Source organism: Peromyscus maniculatus, chromosome 10 (assembly GCF_049852395.1).
Source record: "Peromyscus maniculatus bairdii isolate BWxNUB_F1_BW_parent chromosome 10, HU_Pman_BW_mat_3.1, whole genome shotgun sequence".
Lineage (NCBI taxonomy): Eukaryota > Metazoa > Chordata > Mammalia > Rodentia > Cricetidae > Peromyscus > Peromyscus maniculatus.
This window is the reverse complement of record NC_134861.1, coordinates 98,554,912-98,575,061: the sequence shown is the minus strand read 5'-3', so window position 1 is coordinate 98,575,061 and position 20,150 is coordinate 98,554,912. Positions and strand designations below refer to the sequence as shown.

Below are 20,150 nucleotides of genomic sequence, written 5' to 3'. Positions count from 1 at the left end.
AAGTACCAAAAGTACACAGAGAAACCCTGTTTCAAAAAAACCAAAAAAAGAGGGGCGGTAATTTTTAATCAAAGTTAATGTTTAAATTAGCTATCAGTCAATTCTTACAATTATATTTTCTAAGACCACTTGCTTTTTGAGTCCTACAGCTGGAGAGATGGCTCAGTGATTAAAAGCATGTGCTGCTCTTGTAAAGGACCCTGGTTCAGTTTTCAGCACCCACATGGCGGCTCCAGTTCCACAGGATCCTATGCCCTCTGACCTCTACAAGTACTGCACATATCTGGAGCACATGCATACACACAGGCAAAAATTCATATCCATAAAGTATAAATCAATCTTTTTAAAAAGGTTTTGAGTCCTCAAGGAAAATCTATTCACTTTTTAAAATTCATTTAAGTTTTATTTATGTGTATATGTGTGTGGGTATCCAAGAAGGCCAGAAGAGGCCACTGGATCCCTTGATGTTGAAGTTACAGGCAGTTTTGTGCCTTGTGACCTGGGTGCTAGGATCCGAACTTGGGTTCTCTGGAAGAGCAATATATTCTTCTAACTGCTGAGTCATCTCTCCAGCCCCTCATCATGTCTTTTATACCCACAGATAACTGACTTGAAGCCCAGGGGAGTATCTTTCAGAGAAGAAAATCCTTTATTTTCTTCTTTCATTTTCCATTGTTTTTTAAATTTCTAACCTTTCTAGATAGGATAAAGATCTAAACTGACTTTAAAATTTAATTGTTCAACCAAATCTTACTTAGCACATCATTAATAATATATATTACATTCTTATATAAATGCAGTCTGTTCATAGGCTTATAATTCTGTCATTTGCCTATTACCATTTTTTTTCAGCCCTGGCATCATGTTTATCACTCATCAGTATGCTTCATTAGAACCTTACACATCTGTACATCTGCAGGCTCATGAACAGGTTGGAGAGAAAAGTTCTACTTCCTTGAGACAGGCTCTCTCACTGAGTACTGACCTAAGTTGACAGACAGCGACCTCAGCAACCCTCCTCTCTCCAATCCTGACAGCATGCCCAGCACACCCACCTCTCAATGGGTGGTGGGGTTCTCACTCGGCCCTCATGCTTGTGCAGTATGCATTAACGTTCCAGTATCCCAAAGGTCAGTGCTATTCATTTATTATGCTTTTTCAGCATTTCCTCTGGCACCTCTATTTGAAATAAGTTATACACTGACAATACTCAAGCTTTCCCAGCGAAGACTGTCACTTTGTCTCTGCACAGTCAAAGCTCAAGACTATGGTCTTTGGCCTCCACCACCCAAGTGCTCAGATTGTAGGTATGTGCCGGCATACTTGGTTTGTGCATCACTGAGTAGTAAGTAGTTGATACAGGTCTCTGTGTATCACAGGGAAGCACTCGACCAACTGAGGTACACTCCTAGCACTGTTCCTTTGTTCCTTTAGTCACATCTTTTCCGTTGACTAGAACTTTCTCATATTCTACTTCATAGAGTTCCCATTTCTAAGAGACTTTTCTTCTGAAATAGGGTTTTAGTGTGTAAAAGTAAAAGCCTGAAGTACCATAGCCTCACAAGTACAGATTACAGGATGTGGCACCATGCTTTGCAAAGGTACCCAGCTTAGAGAACTGTCTTATTTTTGGTTGTGAGCCTAGCCTTTAACGGCTGAGCCATCTCTCCAGCCCGAGAACAGTCTTTTATAAGCCTCATTTTTTATTTTGTGAACACAAACCTGTATCCATCTCCATATTTCTCACTGTTTTTTTCTCGTCTACGTCTTTGCTTCTCTCGTCGAGCCTCAATTCGCCGCTTTTCTTCTTCTTCATTTTTAGGATCAATTTTTGCTAAGATATTAGGGGGAAAAAAACTTCATTTTAATACATACACTGTAACATTCTTTATCTGTTTCATTTCTTTGTGGTTATTTGCTATATATTTTTGTTTAAATCTGCTCATTTTTGCTTATCCTTACCAAAATGGATAGTATCCATAGAGCCTAAAACTCATCTTGAATAGCTCGCATACTTTGAGAAACACTGAAGGAGCCTGACCTGGATAAAACTCCAATTCCAGGAACAGTCAGGCCTGAATGCAAAAAAAAAAAAAAAAACCCTCACATCTATATTGTGAGGGTGGCCCCAAATTTTCTTAAAATGGGTACCTACAGATCTCCAAAATAAAAGCAATTTTTAAAAATTTATTCTAGGATAAAATAGACAAAACATAAAATTTCCCATCCAAGCCATGTTGAAGTGTTGAATCCAGTAACACAAACGGCATCCCACGTTGTGACACCTAGTTCCAGAGTACCTTCATCCCTCCACACTGTAGCTATGGTCACTCCCCAGTCACTCCCCACTTCAGCTCAACTCTAAGATGTCAGTCTTTACTCATGTCCTCTCTATAATCTCAGTATTTGATTTAAATAGAATCAGCACATCTCTCTTTTTGGTCTTGCTTTCATTTAGCATGTTTTCAAAGTTCATTAGTTATACCATGTATCAGTACTTCACTCTTACAATTCAATATTCCACTGTACAAACAGATACTCATCGAAGAAACACTAATGTGCTACCACTTAACATACCCCTCTGTACTGTGTAATGGCTCCTGTTTTTATACATCCTTGCCAACACTTGTTATCCACCCCTCATTATAACATCCTAGTGGGTATGGGCTGGTACAATGGGATCTCATTACTTGGGGCTGCAGAGATGGCCCAGTGGTTAAGAGTACATACTGCTCTTATAGGAGACACAAGTTCAATTCTCAGCAGCTATGTCCAGCAGCTAACAACTGGCTGTAACTCCATCCAGCTCCAGAGAAATCTGACACTTTCTTCTGGCCTCCTAAGGCACCTGCACTCAAGTGCATAGACTCACATATAGCCATACAAACCTAAGAGAGGAGGGCAGAGTGGGGAGGGAAGGGAAGGATCTTACTGGGCTAGGATGGACTTAGCTGGGAGAGTGCCAGCCTAGCATTCATGAAGCCGTAAGTTCAATCCCCAGAACCACAGAAACCCATGTTGTGGCACATGCTTGTAAGATTCGTAAGAAGACTGAGGCAGGGAAAAGAAGCCCAAGGTCATACTTAGCTACACAGTAAGTTTGAGGCCAGCCTGAGTTCAGATCCCTAACACCCACTTAAAAAGCTGGGCCAGGTGACAGACACCTGTCATCTGAGCACTAGAGAGGCAGACTGAGGAGAATCTTTGGGGCTTGCTGGCCAAAAAATCAAACCAAAATTGGTAAGTTCCAGGTTCACTAAGAAACCTTGTCTCAAAAGAAGTAACTAGAACAACAACTGAGGAAGATGCCTAGTGGTGTCCTCTGGTCTCCGCATACGTTTATCCCTCGCCTCCCCCGCCCCCACATAAACATATAACACAAAAATAAATAAATCAGGACCAGTGGCCTGTGATTATACTTTAAGCACCTGGAAATGGAAGCAGGAGCATGAAGAGTTTAAGTCATCCTCCATTACAAAGCAAGTTGAAGGCCAGCATGGGATAAATATATTCAAAAACAATTAAATATAAATAAGTAAATAAATGAAAAATGATATGAAGCAAATTCTGTTATGACCATAACATTAGGCACAGAAGCAGCGTTAGAACAAATCCTGGCTTTGCCACTTACTGGTTGTTTGACCTGGGAAGCAAATCACTTATTCACCTTTGCTTTGTCAGTTGTAGAGAGTTGGACACAAATGACTTCCCCTGATCAATTTGGCTTGAAAATTATACCAAGTACTGCATGTGTGCTCTTTAACACAGTGCCCATGTGCAAGAAACATTCAGTAAATACTAGGTTACTATCAGCACTTCAAAATCTGGGGCTGGGGAAATGGTACTGAATGAATGGTCTTCCACAGGGCCTGGGTTCAATTCCTGGCAGCTCAAAACCATCCCTAACTCCAGTTCCATGAAGCAGGTATGCACATAGTACAGACATGCATACAGAGAAAACACCCATACACATAAAATAAAAATAAATAGGGCTGCAGAGAGCACTCAGTGGTTAAGAGCCCTGGCTGCTTTTCCAGAGATCCTGAGTTCAATTCCCAACAATCACATGGTGGCTCACAACCATCTGAAATTGGATCTGATGCCCTCTTCTGGTGTGCAAGTATACATACAAAGCACCCAAAGGCACGCCGAAAGAAAATGAAAAAACAATTTTAAAAACATGTATACATGTAAACTGTATACATGTATACATGTAAACTGTATACATGTAAACTGTATATACTTACATTGTCAGTATTGCAAACTCATATAATAATTCCTACTTTATTAAAACCTATTTAACTCGAAACTACTCTGGCTTTAGTGTTCCTCTACTCCTTTTGGGAAGAATTCTTACTATCACTTTCTTTAAAGCAATCCCTTTGACAAGAACACATAATAAGAAGTTCATTGCAATACAAACAACGTCTTATTTTTCAAACTGCACTTAAGAAAATTATAAATTTTTTAACCAAAACAATTTTAAAATAGCCATTCACTGTAATTATGCAAATCTTCTTCAGCTCCAATTCAGTTAGGTAATTGCATAAAATAGATGCTAAAGAAGACAGCAGTTGACAAGGGGGATTACAATACCATCTACTTAGAAAAACCAAAAAGAGAAAATCAAAGCAAAATAAATATGAAAAACAAAAACTCAGTATACAGTCAAAAACACACAAAACATGTACTGAATGTTATGCTTTCTCAGAAAATACTAATAGACATGTCCTTAGCTTTTTTATTTATAGTCTTATCCTAATCTAATCTGTTCAAACATACTTTACCCAATTTAGTAAAATAAAAGTCACATCACCCTTTCTCCCTGTTAAGCCTGAGGAACAGATTAGCTCTTAAAAACTTTGTCTTTCTAAAGTACAATTAATTCTTTTAAAGTGTATTATCAAAAAAGAAGTACCAATTTAAAAATGAAAAATCAGTAATGTGCACAAATCCAGTGGTCATTATTACCTCCGATATACGCAAACATCACAATCAACTTTAGAACACTTTTACTGGCCCAAAAAGAAATCTTTATCGCCTTTCATGTCCCAAATTCCCATTCCACAGACCAATATGTTCTCTGTCTCTACCGATTTCTCTATTCTGAACATCCCTAAGAATACAATTATGCAACATGGACTTTGTCACTGGTTTCTTTCATTTATCATCATCTTTTCAAATGTTCATTCAAGTTACAGCATGTATGCTTACTTCATTTTATTTTATAGCTAAATGTTCTATTAAAGCATACCACAGAATATGGACATACCACATATTATCCTTTCATCCCTTGATTAATATCTGGGATTTTTCCCCTTTTGACTATTTTAACAAATGCCTTATAAACATTTGTATATATTTGTATCACTTAACACTAGGGCTTTCAAGAAAAGGCATAGATACAGAATATACATATACAAACCTAGCTGACAAGGTCTACAATACATCTAAGGTATTGCAATTTGTATATGCAATATTGTATATGCAATATTGTATATGCAATATTGTATATGCAATCCATCATTGGCCAAAACATTTTTTCAGCATGTAACTATATATGCTTTTGTGTGGACTGCTAGTTTTTTCTAGGCATATATCCAGGAATGAACTGCTGAGTCATATAATTCAGTTTAATCATCTGAGGAATGCCAGACCCTTTTCAAAGTGCATGCCCTGTTCACATTTTTACAACAGTGTAGAAATTTCTCCACAGCTACCAGGCACATTGATGAATGCCCGTAATTCCAATGATCAGGACCTAATGCATGAGGATTGCTAAGTTGGTGTATGTGCTGCCAAAGCTTGCTTGACCACTGTAGTGGTTTGAATGTAAATGGCCCCCATAATTTCACAGGGAATGGACTATTACAATGTGTGGCTTTGTTGGAATGGTTATGGCCATGTTGGAGGAAGTATGTCACTGGGGGCAGGATGGGGGAGGGGAAGGACTTAGTGCTCAGGATACCACCAAGTGTGTGTCAGTCGATTTCCTGTTCCCTGCAGGATGTAGGACTCTCAGCTCCAGCACATCTGCCTGCACGCTGCCATGCTCCATCATGATGACAATGGACTGAACCTCTGAAACTGTGAGCAAGCCACCCATTAAATGTTTTCTTTATAAAAGTTGCCATGGTCATAGTGTCTTTTCACAGCAACAGAAACCCTAACTAAGACAACCACTGGAATTGGAAGCCATCTCAGACTACATAGTCAAATACATAGCCAGCTAGGACTACAGTGCATGACCACATCTCCAAAAAGGAGGAAGGGGAAGGAGGTAGTGAAATGGCTCAATAGATGAAACATTTGTTCTGCAAGTCTGGCAACTTGAATTTATCCCTAGAACCCATGTAAAGGTAGAAGGAAAGAATCAACCAAGTTGTCCTATGACTTCCAAATGTTCTTGCTCGCTCTCAGTAAATCAAATTTTTTGTAAAGCAATTTCTCCACAGACTTGCTAAGGCTTGTTATCAATCTTTTTTATTGTAGCCATTCTGGAGAACACAGAGCATCTATTTCTGGTACTTGTTTGCATTTATATGATAAGTGATTTTTGATGAGCTTTACATATGCTTATTGACCACTTATATGTCTTTTTGAATAAATTTTGCATATATTCCTTGCCTAGTTTTCAGTTATTTATGTCTTTTTGTTAGAGTTAAAGTTCTTTATATAATCTGGATATAAGTCCTTTCTCAGATACATAGCTTGCAAAAATATTTTTTGACATTTTATGAGGGACAGAAGATAAGAGTCTTTTCTACCCTAAGCTGATTTCAAATTAATTCTCCTGCCTTAGACTCCCAAGTGCTGAGATTACAGATGTGCACCACCACATACACAATTTCTTTTTACTTTTTATTAATGGTGGCCTTTGAAACACTAAAGTTTTTAATTTTGATGAAATCTAATTTACTCATTTTTATTTGTTGCTCATGCTTTTGGTGTCCTGTGTAAAAATTCCTTGTTAAATCCAAAATCATGAACGCTTGCCTAAACTTTATGCTAAGAGATTTCTGAGATCTGTTCTTAGGAGCAGTTCTTGCATGGAAATCTTTGTATGACTAGTCAGCTAGCCCAACCACTTACACAAAGACTCTTCTCTCCTGTCAACAGTCAAGCCAGTGGATCATGTCTGGCTCCTTTCCACAGACCCACACACGTCAGCCACTGTGCCAATACCACTTTGTCTTGATTAGCCTTGAATTAAGACTGCAAATTGTTAAGTGTGGCCTAGTCACAAATCCTGAGGGCTATGAGAATCTACAGTCCAAATTCGGAACTAATACCTTTCTGGACAACACGCCTTCCGATCTCACCTAGCTCTCCCTGAATTTAGATCTTCTCTAACTTCCCTCACCGCTGGCTGTCTCGTGGCTCACGCGTCTAAGGTCTGCGTCTCACACTTGTTACTACGTGCGTCACCTCTCTCGGGACTGTCATAAATGACCGAGGCCCATCTTCAGATGGGCTGGAACTTTCCAACACTCTCTAATAACAGAGACAGGGTTTTCCCTAAGATACCGTCTCCAGACGACTAAAAGTAAACTAATTTTCTAGAGGAAACAGTTTTACCTAATGCCAAAGACTAGAAAAATGTTCTTCCCTTTGTCCTGATACAGAGAATCTTGTACATTATGAGACATATTCCTCCAATAATAAATATAACATCCAAGAAAGGGGTTTGAATCAAAATCATCTGCAAAGCCTTTTAAAAATATATTTTGGCCACCGGCGGCGGTGGTGGCGCAAAGCCTTTAATCCCAGCACTAGGGAGGCAGAGCCAGGCGGATCTCTGTGATTTCAAGGTCAGCCTGGGCTACCAAGTGAGCTCCAGGAAAGGCGCAAAGCTACACAGAAACCCTGTCTCGAAAAATCAAAAAAATAAAAATAAAATAAAATAAAAAAATAAAAATAAAAATATATTTTGCTGGGTGCAGTGGCACACACCTTTTATCCCATCACTCAGGAGACAGACAAGTGGATCTCTGGGAGTTCAAGGCCAGTCTGGTCTACATAGCAAGTTCTAGGCTACCCAGGGCTATATAGTAAGACTTTGAGGGGTGGGGTGTAATTAAGCCTCCACCACACAAAAGTAAAGAAAAATAAACTGACCAGTGTACATTAATTTTAAAAGTACATTTGAAGGCTAGCAAGCTGGGTCAGCAAAGGCATCTGCCACCAAGCCTGATAGCCTGAGTTCAGTCCTGGGATCTATACGGTAGAAGGACAGAAATAATTCCCTCAAGCTGTTCTCTGACCTTCCACATGCATGCTGTGGCATGCACATGCCCACATACATACATATATACAAAAAATACATATGAACAGTAACAACTGATTAATAACTACACAGCGGAGCCACAGATCTAATTTTCAGTTACAATTATTATGCACTTTTCTGTATGAACACTAAAAATGATCATAAATCAGTGTGTTCTAAAATGTGAAGTGCCCTAAGCCACAGCAACAGTCTTGCACTTACCAGGTGATTTGCTGAGGCTCATCTTCTCCATAGGTTTTGCTAGCTTAGGTTTCTTGATAAAGGCTCCCCCGGGTTTATTAAATATTTGCATCATTTTTCTTTTTATTCCTCTTGTGGTAGCAATCGTCACATTGGTGGATTTGTTTTGATAGTCAACAATAATTCCAGGTCTATGAATGCTTCCAAAATCACCCATATGCTGCAAATTTGTGAAATCAAGAAACATTAACATAATGTCAAGATAAAATATGGATTTATACAAAATTTTGTCATCTAGTTACTAGTTTTCACCTGAAAATTCTGTGGAACTTAATTGAATTTTACATGTCCTCTCTGAGAAAGCACATATAAAAAATTTATAAATTATTACATGAACTCAAATCCAATGAATTAGTATTTCCAATATTACAAAGGTGGCTATGTTCTATTTTTTAATTTTTACAATTCAGAATTATGTGAGATCATAAACACCATGTGCCTGTCAGAGGGTCACCACTTGTACAAATCTCTGACAACTCCTCTTCAGAGTTCCTACTTGATGTTTTCCCATCAAAGACCTTAAAAGAAATCTTTTATTTTACTAAAACCTTGCATAAAACTAAGATACACAAAGATGATCATATTTGTAGTTTAAAGTAAAAATGATCCAGAAATCATTTAGGATTTCTCACTGTTGAAAATGGGAATGAGAAGGCGAGATGGAACATTAGTATGAAATAGGAGAGTTAAAGCATAACCATGCATCAACTTCCAAGACACACTTCAGATAAAGAATTGCATCTGACGTTCCATTCACATTCTTACCTAAAGAAACATTAAACCCCAAAGCCCCAAGAAGCAAGTTTACAGACGACGAGTCATACCAGCAAATGACTCTGTGTCCCTTCCTCTTCTCTTGTCATTAACAAAATCCACTCTACCAAGAGGTCATGTCCATAGACATTTATTCTGCTAATCTTACTTCTAGAAGGTAAGACTGAGGAGTAATCTGAAGAGAAGGACCCAATGGGAATTGTACAAGTGAAGGTTAAAATGAAGATCCTACCAGTTCATCTATTTGGCTAACAGAAGGAAAGAAAGAGAAGTCCACTCAGACTAGAAGAGTAAATACAAGTACAGGAATACTCAGTTGTACATCAAGAAAACAAAACTGGTACCTGAATCTTCATTAAGAAAAAATCCTTTGCCCAAAATATTACACAGCATGGAAGAGGTTAAATGTTTCCCAATTTTCAAACTAGAAAGTATTTTCAATTTCAAGCCCAAAGCCTACTACTCCAACTACTTTTAATTAACCTACAACCCTCAAGTATGGTGGACCAACACTGCTGCCTACACATTAATATATGACTAGAAATATCTATCTAACCTAGGAGATTTACATGAATGTCTCCATGTAATTTATATGGACACATCAGAAAAATCTTCATTATAAACATTAAAGGTGCAATGCATTTTATGTAAGTAAAGAGTGACTATTAAAAATGCAAAATGTCTACACAAGTAAGACAAACTACACTGATGACCAAAGGCTAATGAACAGTCAAAAACACATGCCCTACTACAGTGTCTATCAGAATACTTTCTTCTACAAGAATAATAAATACAACTGACTTTGAAAAAACATCTTATATTACAAAAATATAAATATACAATAGTATTTATATGATCAAACTACATAATCCCATAACCTATGAACCCTACTAGGTAAAAATTTATGAAGTTACCCAAGACCACAAAGCATAATTGTTACAATGTATATCCTGAAATTAAACACCTATAGGCTAATATATTTATCCAGTTAGACAATCACTTGCAAAATATTACTTCCTAGGAAGCAAGCTGAAACAAGTAAGAGATTCTTTCTCAACAGAATTAGGGAAAAGAAAACAATCACCAATAGGACATATAGTAAGAGAGCAAGTTAGCAAAATAATACTGACCACAAATCATTCTACCATCTATTATACATATCAACTTCTTCATGTGTAAACATGACTAAGCTATCCTAATCTACACTGACTTTTGACCTCTTGACTGTTTAACAGGAAACATGGAACTTTGAAGGGATTCTACTTGCTAGAGTTTACTAACAAAGGGTAAATATTTTATTATACATTGCACCTTTAACCTACTCAGAGCTCAAAAGGGTTCAGTTACCTTTTACAATAGTCCAACAACTATCTCACCAGCAAAACTGCTAGTGTTTACAAAGAAAAATGCAACTCCTTTTAACCCCTTTTAGACCAAACCTAATATCCTCACCTTTTTCATAAAGGGAGATTTGACATAACTTCATGAATGAATCATCTCACACTGCAACTTATTTTCTGAGGTGCTAGAAAACTTTTGCAGCCAACCTAAAGCTTTATGACTCAGCCTCTGCTTAAAACACACTGGGACAAACAGTGTTTGTTCTCGTTGAAAACCATGGTCTTGAAAGGGTTTAAAAGAGTGACTAGTGAAAAGAATCTGAAAAGATTCTGTTGTACTTACTCCTCGGCCTCGGCCTCTGCCTGTTGATGGTCCTCCAAAAGCATCATAGTTTCTGCTTCCAAACGTACTTTCAGGATAAGCAGGCGTTCCTCTCCCCCGAGAGCCTACAGGTGCAGGCTTCATATGGGGTGAAGAAAAACTGCTGTAGGAAGAGTAATTCTCTCTTCCTCTGTCCTCCATAAACCCAGGCCTCAATTTTGAACGGGAGTAAGGTTCTTCCCAGCTAGACCCGCCCTGGTTTCTACCTCCGAAAGAGTCAAGGCTATTCCGGTAGGAGCTCTCAAATCGACCACCATAACTACCTCCGAAGCGGCTTTGTTCGGGTTCATTAAAACCATAGCCAGATCTGTACAGATCTCGCCCACCCAGAGAAGACCTGGAGTCGTAAGACTCATAAGGTCCAAACCTGGAAAAGTTGCACAGTGAGGGAAAAAACAAAAGTAAGCTTACTAATGTTAGACAATTCAAAAGACAAGTTATCAGATGACATTTATCAACTAAAATTCATTTATACCAAAGTGGCTTGCATAGTTCTACTTCTGCTCACACTTGATTAGGGCTGGGCAGTTCAACATGAGACCAGACAGAAAGCTATCTGAGTCAGTTTCTAAATATAAATTGAGTTTAGTTAACCTTAGCTTAAAACTCTGCTTTTTAGCAGCTTTTCTATTTTATTTTAGTAAGATTTGTCTGTCTAATAACTAAAGCCCAGCCCTAGTCTTAGAAAAGGTTATTTACTAAAGTTCACCAACTAATTAAACTTTTCTTGAATCCTTCCCTAATATTGAAAATTACAAAGCATTTACAATATTTTGGCTTTTTAGGGACACAAAGACTGCATAGATGGGGGGGTCTTTGTGATACTAAGTGATCCTTTGCACCTCAATAATCTATATCACAAGACTGCCTCATTGTGTCTGTAATAACCAAAGCTGTGAATTATCTCAGGTTATAAAGTTTGACATTCTGTCAAACTTCAGCCAAGGCCAATCCTTAAACACGCTAATAAGACTAGTAAATCTAACAAATCTAGAAGAATAAACATGTAAAATAGAACATAAAAGTAAAAGACCACCAACATATACCCTCTACATATGAATATTCAAAGCAGATGAGAAAGAATACATTTTATAATGCCTTCAGTTATTTGAAAAAGTATTTCCTATCAAGAAATTATCACATTAAAAACTACTCTAAAATGTAACCACACTGTCTCAGCAGAAAAAAAAAATCATTTTACTTATCACAAATCCAAAACATAGATTACAGAAGTTGCTTATTACCTTACACACAGTTTTTAAAAAGCTCACAATTACACAAGAGATGAATGATAACAACTACAGAAATAGTTTATGCACACTACACTTACAATGTAAGAGGGCAATAACTGATATACTAAAACATTTAAATGATGTTACATTAGTCAGTGATTTACAAGTCACTCAGTAGAAGATACTATTTAATTCTGAAGCCTACTAGCCATATAAATCCTATTCCTCCCAACTTGGAATTCCAAAGCATTACATAAGGACAGCAAGTAACTGTTTTCGTGACTGTACTCTACTGTAAACCACAGTGACACACTTCAAGCACAAAGAAAACAAGCATCGTTCAAGTCCATCCTTAAGGAATCCAGATCCTTCAGTTTATGAAGGATGATGATCTCAAATGTCTAACTAGTTTTACTTTGTATTTAGAAGGAAGTTTTATATCTCAAAAAAACAGACCCCTGTAAGGTTATTAAACATGATCAATCCTAAGACCTGCAGTTGCTTAATCAGTTTAAGTCTCAAAGAATATCAGCAGTAAAATAGGAAGTCTAGACTGTAGTTAAAGGTGCATGACCCTCATTTTTAAGCAGTGTTTTGGATTTTCGCAGCAGCTGCCAGCAAACAACCTGAACATGATTTAAAGAACACTTCTACTATTACAATATGCTCTTCAAACTTGCTTTAAAATTAAAATGAAATGAAATCTATCTTAAATGTTTCTTAGAAACTGAAAGCCGCTAGACTGGTTCAGTTAAAGCCATTCTAGGCAGACTATTTTGCTGTTACACAGTGCCCACATTAGGGGGAAAAATTCTTTTCAACAAGAAAAGTAAGTCACAAATAAATATTTCCAATAACATTTTGTATCATTTGATCAGGACATTTTGACTGATAAATTAAAAATAAAAAGTTTTTTTTTCTTTTTAAAGTATCCACTGTCAAAGAATGTCTTATTCTAGTATACTGAAATAAAAGATAAATGGTGTTCTCCGAACATAATGTCTGCCAATAAGACTAAGAAAATTTTTATGTCTATTAATTAGCACCTTTAAATATTTCAGGTGATTCAATACCAAACAGCAAAGTTCAAATATCACAAAAGCCTAAGGATTACTTAATACATCCAGAATCTTATAGTTCTAATTATCTGGCCAAGTGATTAAGCAATTTACCTGCTACCCCCACCACCACCACTGTGATTGTCCATGCCATAGGACTGGTTTAGGTAGGAATCCATGGATCTTTGACCCCCATAGGATCCATGGCCATAGTCACGATCCAGCCCTAAAAGAGTTTAAAAAGAAAAAAATTAAATGATGCTCACCTTTACTGGTACCCAAAAGAAGAATTTTTAGATAAATATCCTGGAATGTCAGACCTCCATAAGATCCAGGGCCATAATCACGATCCATTCCTGAAAGAGTGAACAAGAGATTATGAGTAAAATACACCATTTTCTTCACAAAAATTTTTTATTAAACACAATACTGTCACATAAATCATCTAAAGCAATAATCTGCACTAACATTTTAACTCAATATTAAAGATAAAAAGTAACAAATTGAAAACTATTATTTGCTAACAAGGCTTCATATTTCAAGGAAAAATAAACTATCAGCTACAAAACTCTACATTAAAAATATTTTCAGTGTAAGCATATTTAGTGGACTATAAGGCTACTATTATAATGCCCTGAATTTGGAACTTAGTACTACAGCATTAAAAAAAAGATAATATATAACTTTATATATAACTACTACTTTCAAAAAGTCAGCATCTAATAAATAAAGAGACTTTTTGTCCTAAGAATACTACAATGTAAATATATTCTTTTTTTTTTTTGTACTAACTACTCCCAAATTGTCTAAAAACTCAAGAGCACCTATATTTTCAATTAGAAACATTTAGTTACTGATACAGATAATTCTAGGAAGTAAAATCACAAACTAAGATCAATCTTTGAGCCCTGTGCCTAAGAATAACAACGCCTCAACAATACTTCAATTCTCTAGTCTTTTGAATAAAAGAAATAAGTGTGAATTTTCATAACACAAACAGTAAAAAATTCTAGTGTAGGAGTAAACAAACTTATATTAGAAAACCAAAGGTCATAAAATTGATAATGACTATAAAGATGAGAAATTATTTAAATGTTTACTATAAAGTCCTTTAAAATGCCTCATTACCACTCATCCCATTTTTATTATAAATACAACAGTATACATAGCAAAAACCTTAATCTATATTTTTACAAGCACCAAGTCATACTTACAATTATTTAATGTTTCTAGTCTAAACAAAGATGATCAAACTTTACATAAATACTATTCACAATCTTGCCTTTTAAGTCTGAAAGTAACCTTAATCAAATTTAATCTTTTCACTTTTTAGATTTGCAAAATAAAGTCCAAAAGGAGGAAATGAATTTTCCAGTACCATGTAGGTATTTTCTTATTTAACCTCCTGTTTTTTTCTACATGAAAACATTTTTTTCTCCCAAGGATCTAGTTGGAATCTTTTAATTTTTTTCACATCTATTTCAACTACTAAACTATTCAAGAAAACGTTCACTGGTGGTCTCAGCTGAATATCATCTTTCCTCTTTCTATTCACAGAACCTGTAGAGTTTATACAATATTACAACAATATGCTGTTGTGGCCTCATCTTAAATTTCTAATTTTTAATGCATCTTAGAGGAGCAGTTATCATAGAATGGTTTGCTGATCAGAGTTTCTGAGACCCATGAGGTCAAAACTATTTTCATAAATAACAAGGATGTTATTCCTGTTTTTACAGCATTTGCACTAAAAGTATACAAATGTTGGATAACTGGCATTTCAGTACATATCAGGAAATATGAAGCACCAGACTAATCTAGCAGTCATTATATTAAATATCACTCACGCAGTGAAAAACAACAAATTTTTACATCACTTTTGCCTTTGCCCTTGACAGAGCAATTAATAATTTTATTAAGTCCCGGCATCTGATTAATTACATCTTTTTGTTACTCAATGTAATGAAATAGAAAATGCACATAAAGCAATTTTGCTACATACCAAAGTATCCGAGTTCTAAGATAAGCCACTGTACCATGTTTGGTTTATGAATCAAATTAATTACTTTTTATAAAGAACACTTTTCAGTAGGAAAACTAGAAGACAAAAACTACGTTTTTCATGGTACCATAAACTTGGTCAAAAGCCCATGGCTGGGGAGGTAATGGGTCCAAGGAATCTATTGCTTATTGTGGTTTTATTAAATGAACTCAGTGCAAACTCCTTCTAAATATTTATGTTTATACTTATAGGATAATGCAGCTCTCACTTTTTTTTACATGGGCAGTAGTTAATGTACAGATTCATAATTGGTCAAAGCACTGAGCAAAAATAACTGTTACGTGTCCAACCCTGTCATGGACATCGGTATCATCCCCTCCAAGGCTCAGGGACCACTGTGGAAGCCAGGGCAGAAACAATGGAGGAGCCGAAGTATCAGGAGGATGTTGTGACACGCTTCCTCTGGACACGGCAGCTGCACCATCACCTCACAGCAGCTGTGGTATCTGCACAGGACCAGCCCTGTCAACAGTCCACCGTGGACTGGAGATGGCTCACGAAGCACCATCAGCAGGCTGAGGAACTAGTGGCTGTTCATGGCTGCTCAGGGAGAGAACCCTTCTCCTTCAGTGCACCCACTGAGAAGGGGCCCGTGCTCCACTCCTGCTCAGTGAGCAACTCTAGTGACATCAGTGGTCACAGAAGAGACATGAACACAGAAAAGGAACTTGGGAAGAACTAGAAAGGATGGTGTGGGTGGATATAATGACACATTTCTATCAGGTATGATACTGTCAAAGATATGGGCATGTAGTAGACATTTTCTCACAAATGCAGTGAAACTTGTTACAATGAAAAAAATCATTTGCTGCTAATGATAAAATTCATACTTTAAACTGAAAAAAAAAATCAAAATTTTTAAAAACTTTTATCAACCACTGTCAACTGGACAGCTTCCCAACACTTAGAAGGTTTTCTAAGCAGTTTGCAGCATTAGTGTGGATTTTATACTGTACACTAAAACCTGTCACTATTTGGAAAGTCTGCATAATTCATTAATTCAGTCAATCATTTGTTTGAAATCACAGGGTATTTGACACAGCATGTGCCTGTACCTCTCATACAGAGGATGACAATAACATCATCAACATTAAATTCCCTGCAAGGTCTCACGTAAAGAGTAACCTCACATTAACTTTACCAGATACAGAAAGCAGAAGGGTTAGTTACTTCTGCCAGTTTCTGAGTTAGCGGAGACTGTCTTAGCTCTTACTTTTAAATCCGTGATTTTCTTTCACTACCGTCACAAAAGGACTAGTATTCTGAGCACTTACAGACCTGGCCCTGTGCAGACCACCACCAGAGCTCTTATACCACAGCAGATCTCACTTACGTTCATACACTGTGATTAAAGTCGGAGAGTCCATCATACATTATCAGTGTATTTACAGGGAAATAAATTCTGTGAATAACTTTTCTCCTAGGTTACCAAAATAAATTTTAAAACTATTTTTTAAAATGTAAAAAACGAGGACATTACCTCTTTATTATTAAATGAGAAAGTAATTTATTCAGAAAAACAAATCTGCCAGTAATTTAAATCAAATCTATTTACTTGAATCACTATTACATAAAAATGTGCTGAGTTGTGGAATATGTGGTCAAAATACCTCCCCAGCTGTGTGACATGAGGTCCTGAATGGAACTACTTTTCATACTCCTGTACTAACAGTATTGCCAACTACCGTAACCTTCACCTCTATCACTCCAAAGTCTAACTGGTTTTCCTACTTCAATTTTTACTCCCCTCCTGTCTATTCTAAAAATAAAAGCTAGAATAAATGTTACAATATAAGGCAAATCATGTCCAATGATGTCTTCCCACCTTATGACAACTGAAAAGCCAAAGCCTTAAAATAACCTGTACAATCCTTTACTAGTGTTCGTTCTGTGTGTATGTGCACATGTGTGTAGGTGCACACAACTGTGCACACGTATGGACACCAGAGGATAAAGTCAAGTGTTCTGCTCTATCAGTCTTTGCTCCATTCCCTTGAGACAAGGTGTCTCACTGAACCTCGGAGCAAGGCTGACAGCCAGCCTGTCACAGTGATCCTATCTCCACCCCACAGAGCACTAGAGTTACAAGTGCATGCACAGCTGTGCTTGGCTTTTTGCTTGGCGATGGGGATTCAAACTCAGGTCCTCAAGCTTGCACAGCAAGTGTCCTTACCCACTGAGCCATCTCTCCAGCCCCAACTAGTCCTTAACCAGAAACAACTCTCCCACACCACCTCCCTCCTTCCTACACCCCCACCAAGGCACACTGCAATGTCTCTAGTAAGCAGTTCTAGTTGTCACAACTAGGCAGGAGGTGCTACTGACATCTACCTCATAGGGATCAAGGATGCTGCGAACCAAACATTCTGCAATGAATGCACAGAACAGACAGACAGATAGACAAACACACACGGAGACACATACACACAAATTACCCTACAATAAAAATATTAGTAAAAATATCCAATATGGTAGCCGGGCGGTGGTGGCGCACACCTTTAATCCCAGCACTCGGGAGGCAGAGCCAGGCGGATCTCTGTGAGTTCGAGGCCAGCCTGGGCTACCAAGTGAGTTCCAGGAAAGGCGCAAAGCTACACGAGATAAACCCTGTCTTGAAAAACCAAAAAAAAAAAAAAAAAAATCCAATATGGCAACAGTGTCCAAGTTAAGAAACCACACATGCTCTGTCCTATCACCTCTTAACCCCTCTGACTACCTTACAGCCTCATTTGTTTCCTTCACTTACAAGAGGCTCCTTGCTGTTTCAACAGATGTACACCCATGTTTCCACTCCCTGCTCCCTCTACCAGGAATGCTTTTTCCTTGTATCTGCAGTGCTCACTAATACATCTCTTCCAGGTCTTCATTTCTGTTGATTCTTACATATAGACAGATTGATTGCCTGTGATTTTTCAATGCCTTCTGGCTATACCACACCTCTCTAGCCTTCTCTTCACACTGCTCAGCAAAAATCATCTGTTCTGGTCAAACCAGTCTTCCTTTACCCTCTGTGAAGCTCAGTGTTCTCAGTCCTACCTTCGCTCATACATTTCCCTCTACCAAGAATGTCTGCCCTTTTCCATGGGCTATTTACCTAAGAAGGGTATGAAATAAGGAAAATATGGGAGACACTGGAATAAAAATCCTTCCCAAAACACGGTGTAAAGAACATCTGTACCACTGCCTTCTACTTTATTTCAATAGAAATAAGAAACCCAAGGCTAACAATGTATTATAGCTTCATTTGGAACAACAAATCTTTTGTTAGTATTTACTAAAGTCTGTTCCATTTGTTGTCCAGACTACTTTAAAGTTTGCATCCTTACCTCCTTGAATTCTATGCTCAAATGTTATCTTTCTCTTGAGCCAGTGACTCTAAAATCACAGTGCACACATATAACCTGTCTTTCTCCCTGAATTATTTTTTCTCCACAACAATTTTTATCTTCTAACACAGAGTATGTTCTTTTTAAAACTATTTTCTGCATGTTTCATCCCTTTAGACTGGAAATTAGTTCCACAAAGACAGAATTATTTGTCCATTCTGTTCACAGGTTCTCTGTTCCTAGCTCTCAGACCATTACCTAGATAAACAGCAAGTACTAAAAAAGTATTGTTAAATGAAGTCAAAATCCCTGAAATTAAGTTTCTCATTTACAAAATGCAGACAACTAAGACCTCAAAGTATTTTCAAGTAGTGGACATTAGCCAGAGGTAAAAGCCAAAATCTTTTATTCAAAATACTCTGCCCACACAGAAAGGGACCCTCTACCTAAAATTAAGCATCAAAAGGTCTAGGCTACCGCCTATACAATATTCATGTAGAAAATGTTTCTAGGAAATTCTGACAATATCTTCAAATAAGAATCACTACTGGAATTATATCAGAAAAAAATTTAAAAACTGCAATATTAGGGATTTTGTAATACATTAGTAATGAACTAAACTTGATTTATGTGATTTTTGAATTCCAAGTACTATCTTTAGAAATCAACTCTAATTCTCCACTACAGCTTTCTATCATTCCAAAACCCACTTGCCTTATTTAACTTCAGTTTAAAATCTTGGATTCATTTTAATTAACTCTCTGTTTTCTACCCATTATTAATAGCTTTCACATTCTATTAATTTCCTATAGGAAACATCATAACATTTTTTAAATGAGCATTATCATTTCCCTACATTCAAATGTATTAAAAGTTTTTCTTGAGCCAAATTTCTAGCCTAATGTGGACACAGAATTAAGCATCCTTTGTAAATTTCACTATGTCACTATTCTCAAAAATATATTCCTCAGCACTCACTAAATACATACTACTTTATATATGACATTAGACTTTCTCAAAGTAGTATCTGAAGTACCTCTTAATCTTAGGGATGATAAAGATTAACTACATAAGGTTGGGGATTTTGCTCAGTGGTAGAGCGCTTGCCTAGCAAGTGCAAGGCCCTGGGTTCAGTTCTCAGCTCCGGGGGGGGGGGGGGGGGGGGGGCATTAACTATATATACATAAAAATGCGTTTGGAGGGATGGCTCAGCAGTTAAAAGCAAGAGCATCTGCTGCTCTTGCAGAGGACCCAGGTGTGGTTCCTAGCACATCAAGTTGCACACAACCATCTGTAACTCCAGTTCCAGGGGATCCAATGCCCTCTTCTGATCTCCAATAGCACTGTACATACATGGTACACATATAGAAAAGCAGGCACATAAATAGTATTTTTAATGGCATAGTCTTTGGTAGCACATTTGCTTTGGTTTCGTAACTATTTGATAAA

General features: G+C 37.2%; 1 protein-coding gene across 2 annotated transcripts in view; it reads right to left on the bottom strand.

The window, feature by feature from the left end:
• The window catches only part of Znf326 (zinc finger protein 326), a 47,818-nt gene that overhangs the window by 24,466 nt on the left and 3,202 nt on the right, over positions 1-20,150 (bottom strand). The window contains exons 3-8 of one of the 2 annotated variants that reach the window (XM_076546875.1): positions 13,634-13,669; positions 13,428-13,539; positions 11,230-11,390; positions 10,985-11,101; positions 8,489-8,687; positions 1,723-1,834 (exon numbers count right to left, since the gene is read on the bottom strand). In XM_076546875.1, coding sequence (XP_076402990.1) covers positions 1,723-1,834; positions 8,489-8,687; positions 10,985-11,101; positions 11,230-11,390; positions 13,428-13,467 — 629 coding nt within the window. In that variant the 5' untranslated portion in view covers positions 13,468-13,539; positions 13,634-13,669. Of the gene's footprint in view, positions 1-1,722; positions 1,835-8,488; positions 8,688-10,984; positions 11,391-13,427; positions 13,540-13,633; positions 13,670-20,150 lie in introns of both variants that reach the window. The other variant, XM_076546874.1, reaches the window with a different exon arrangement.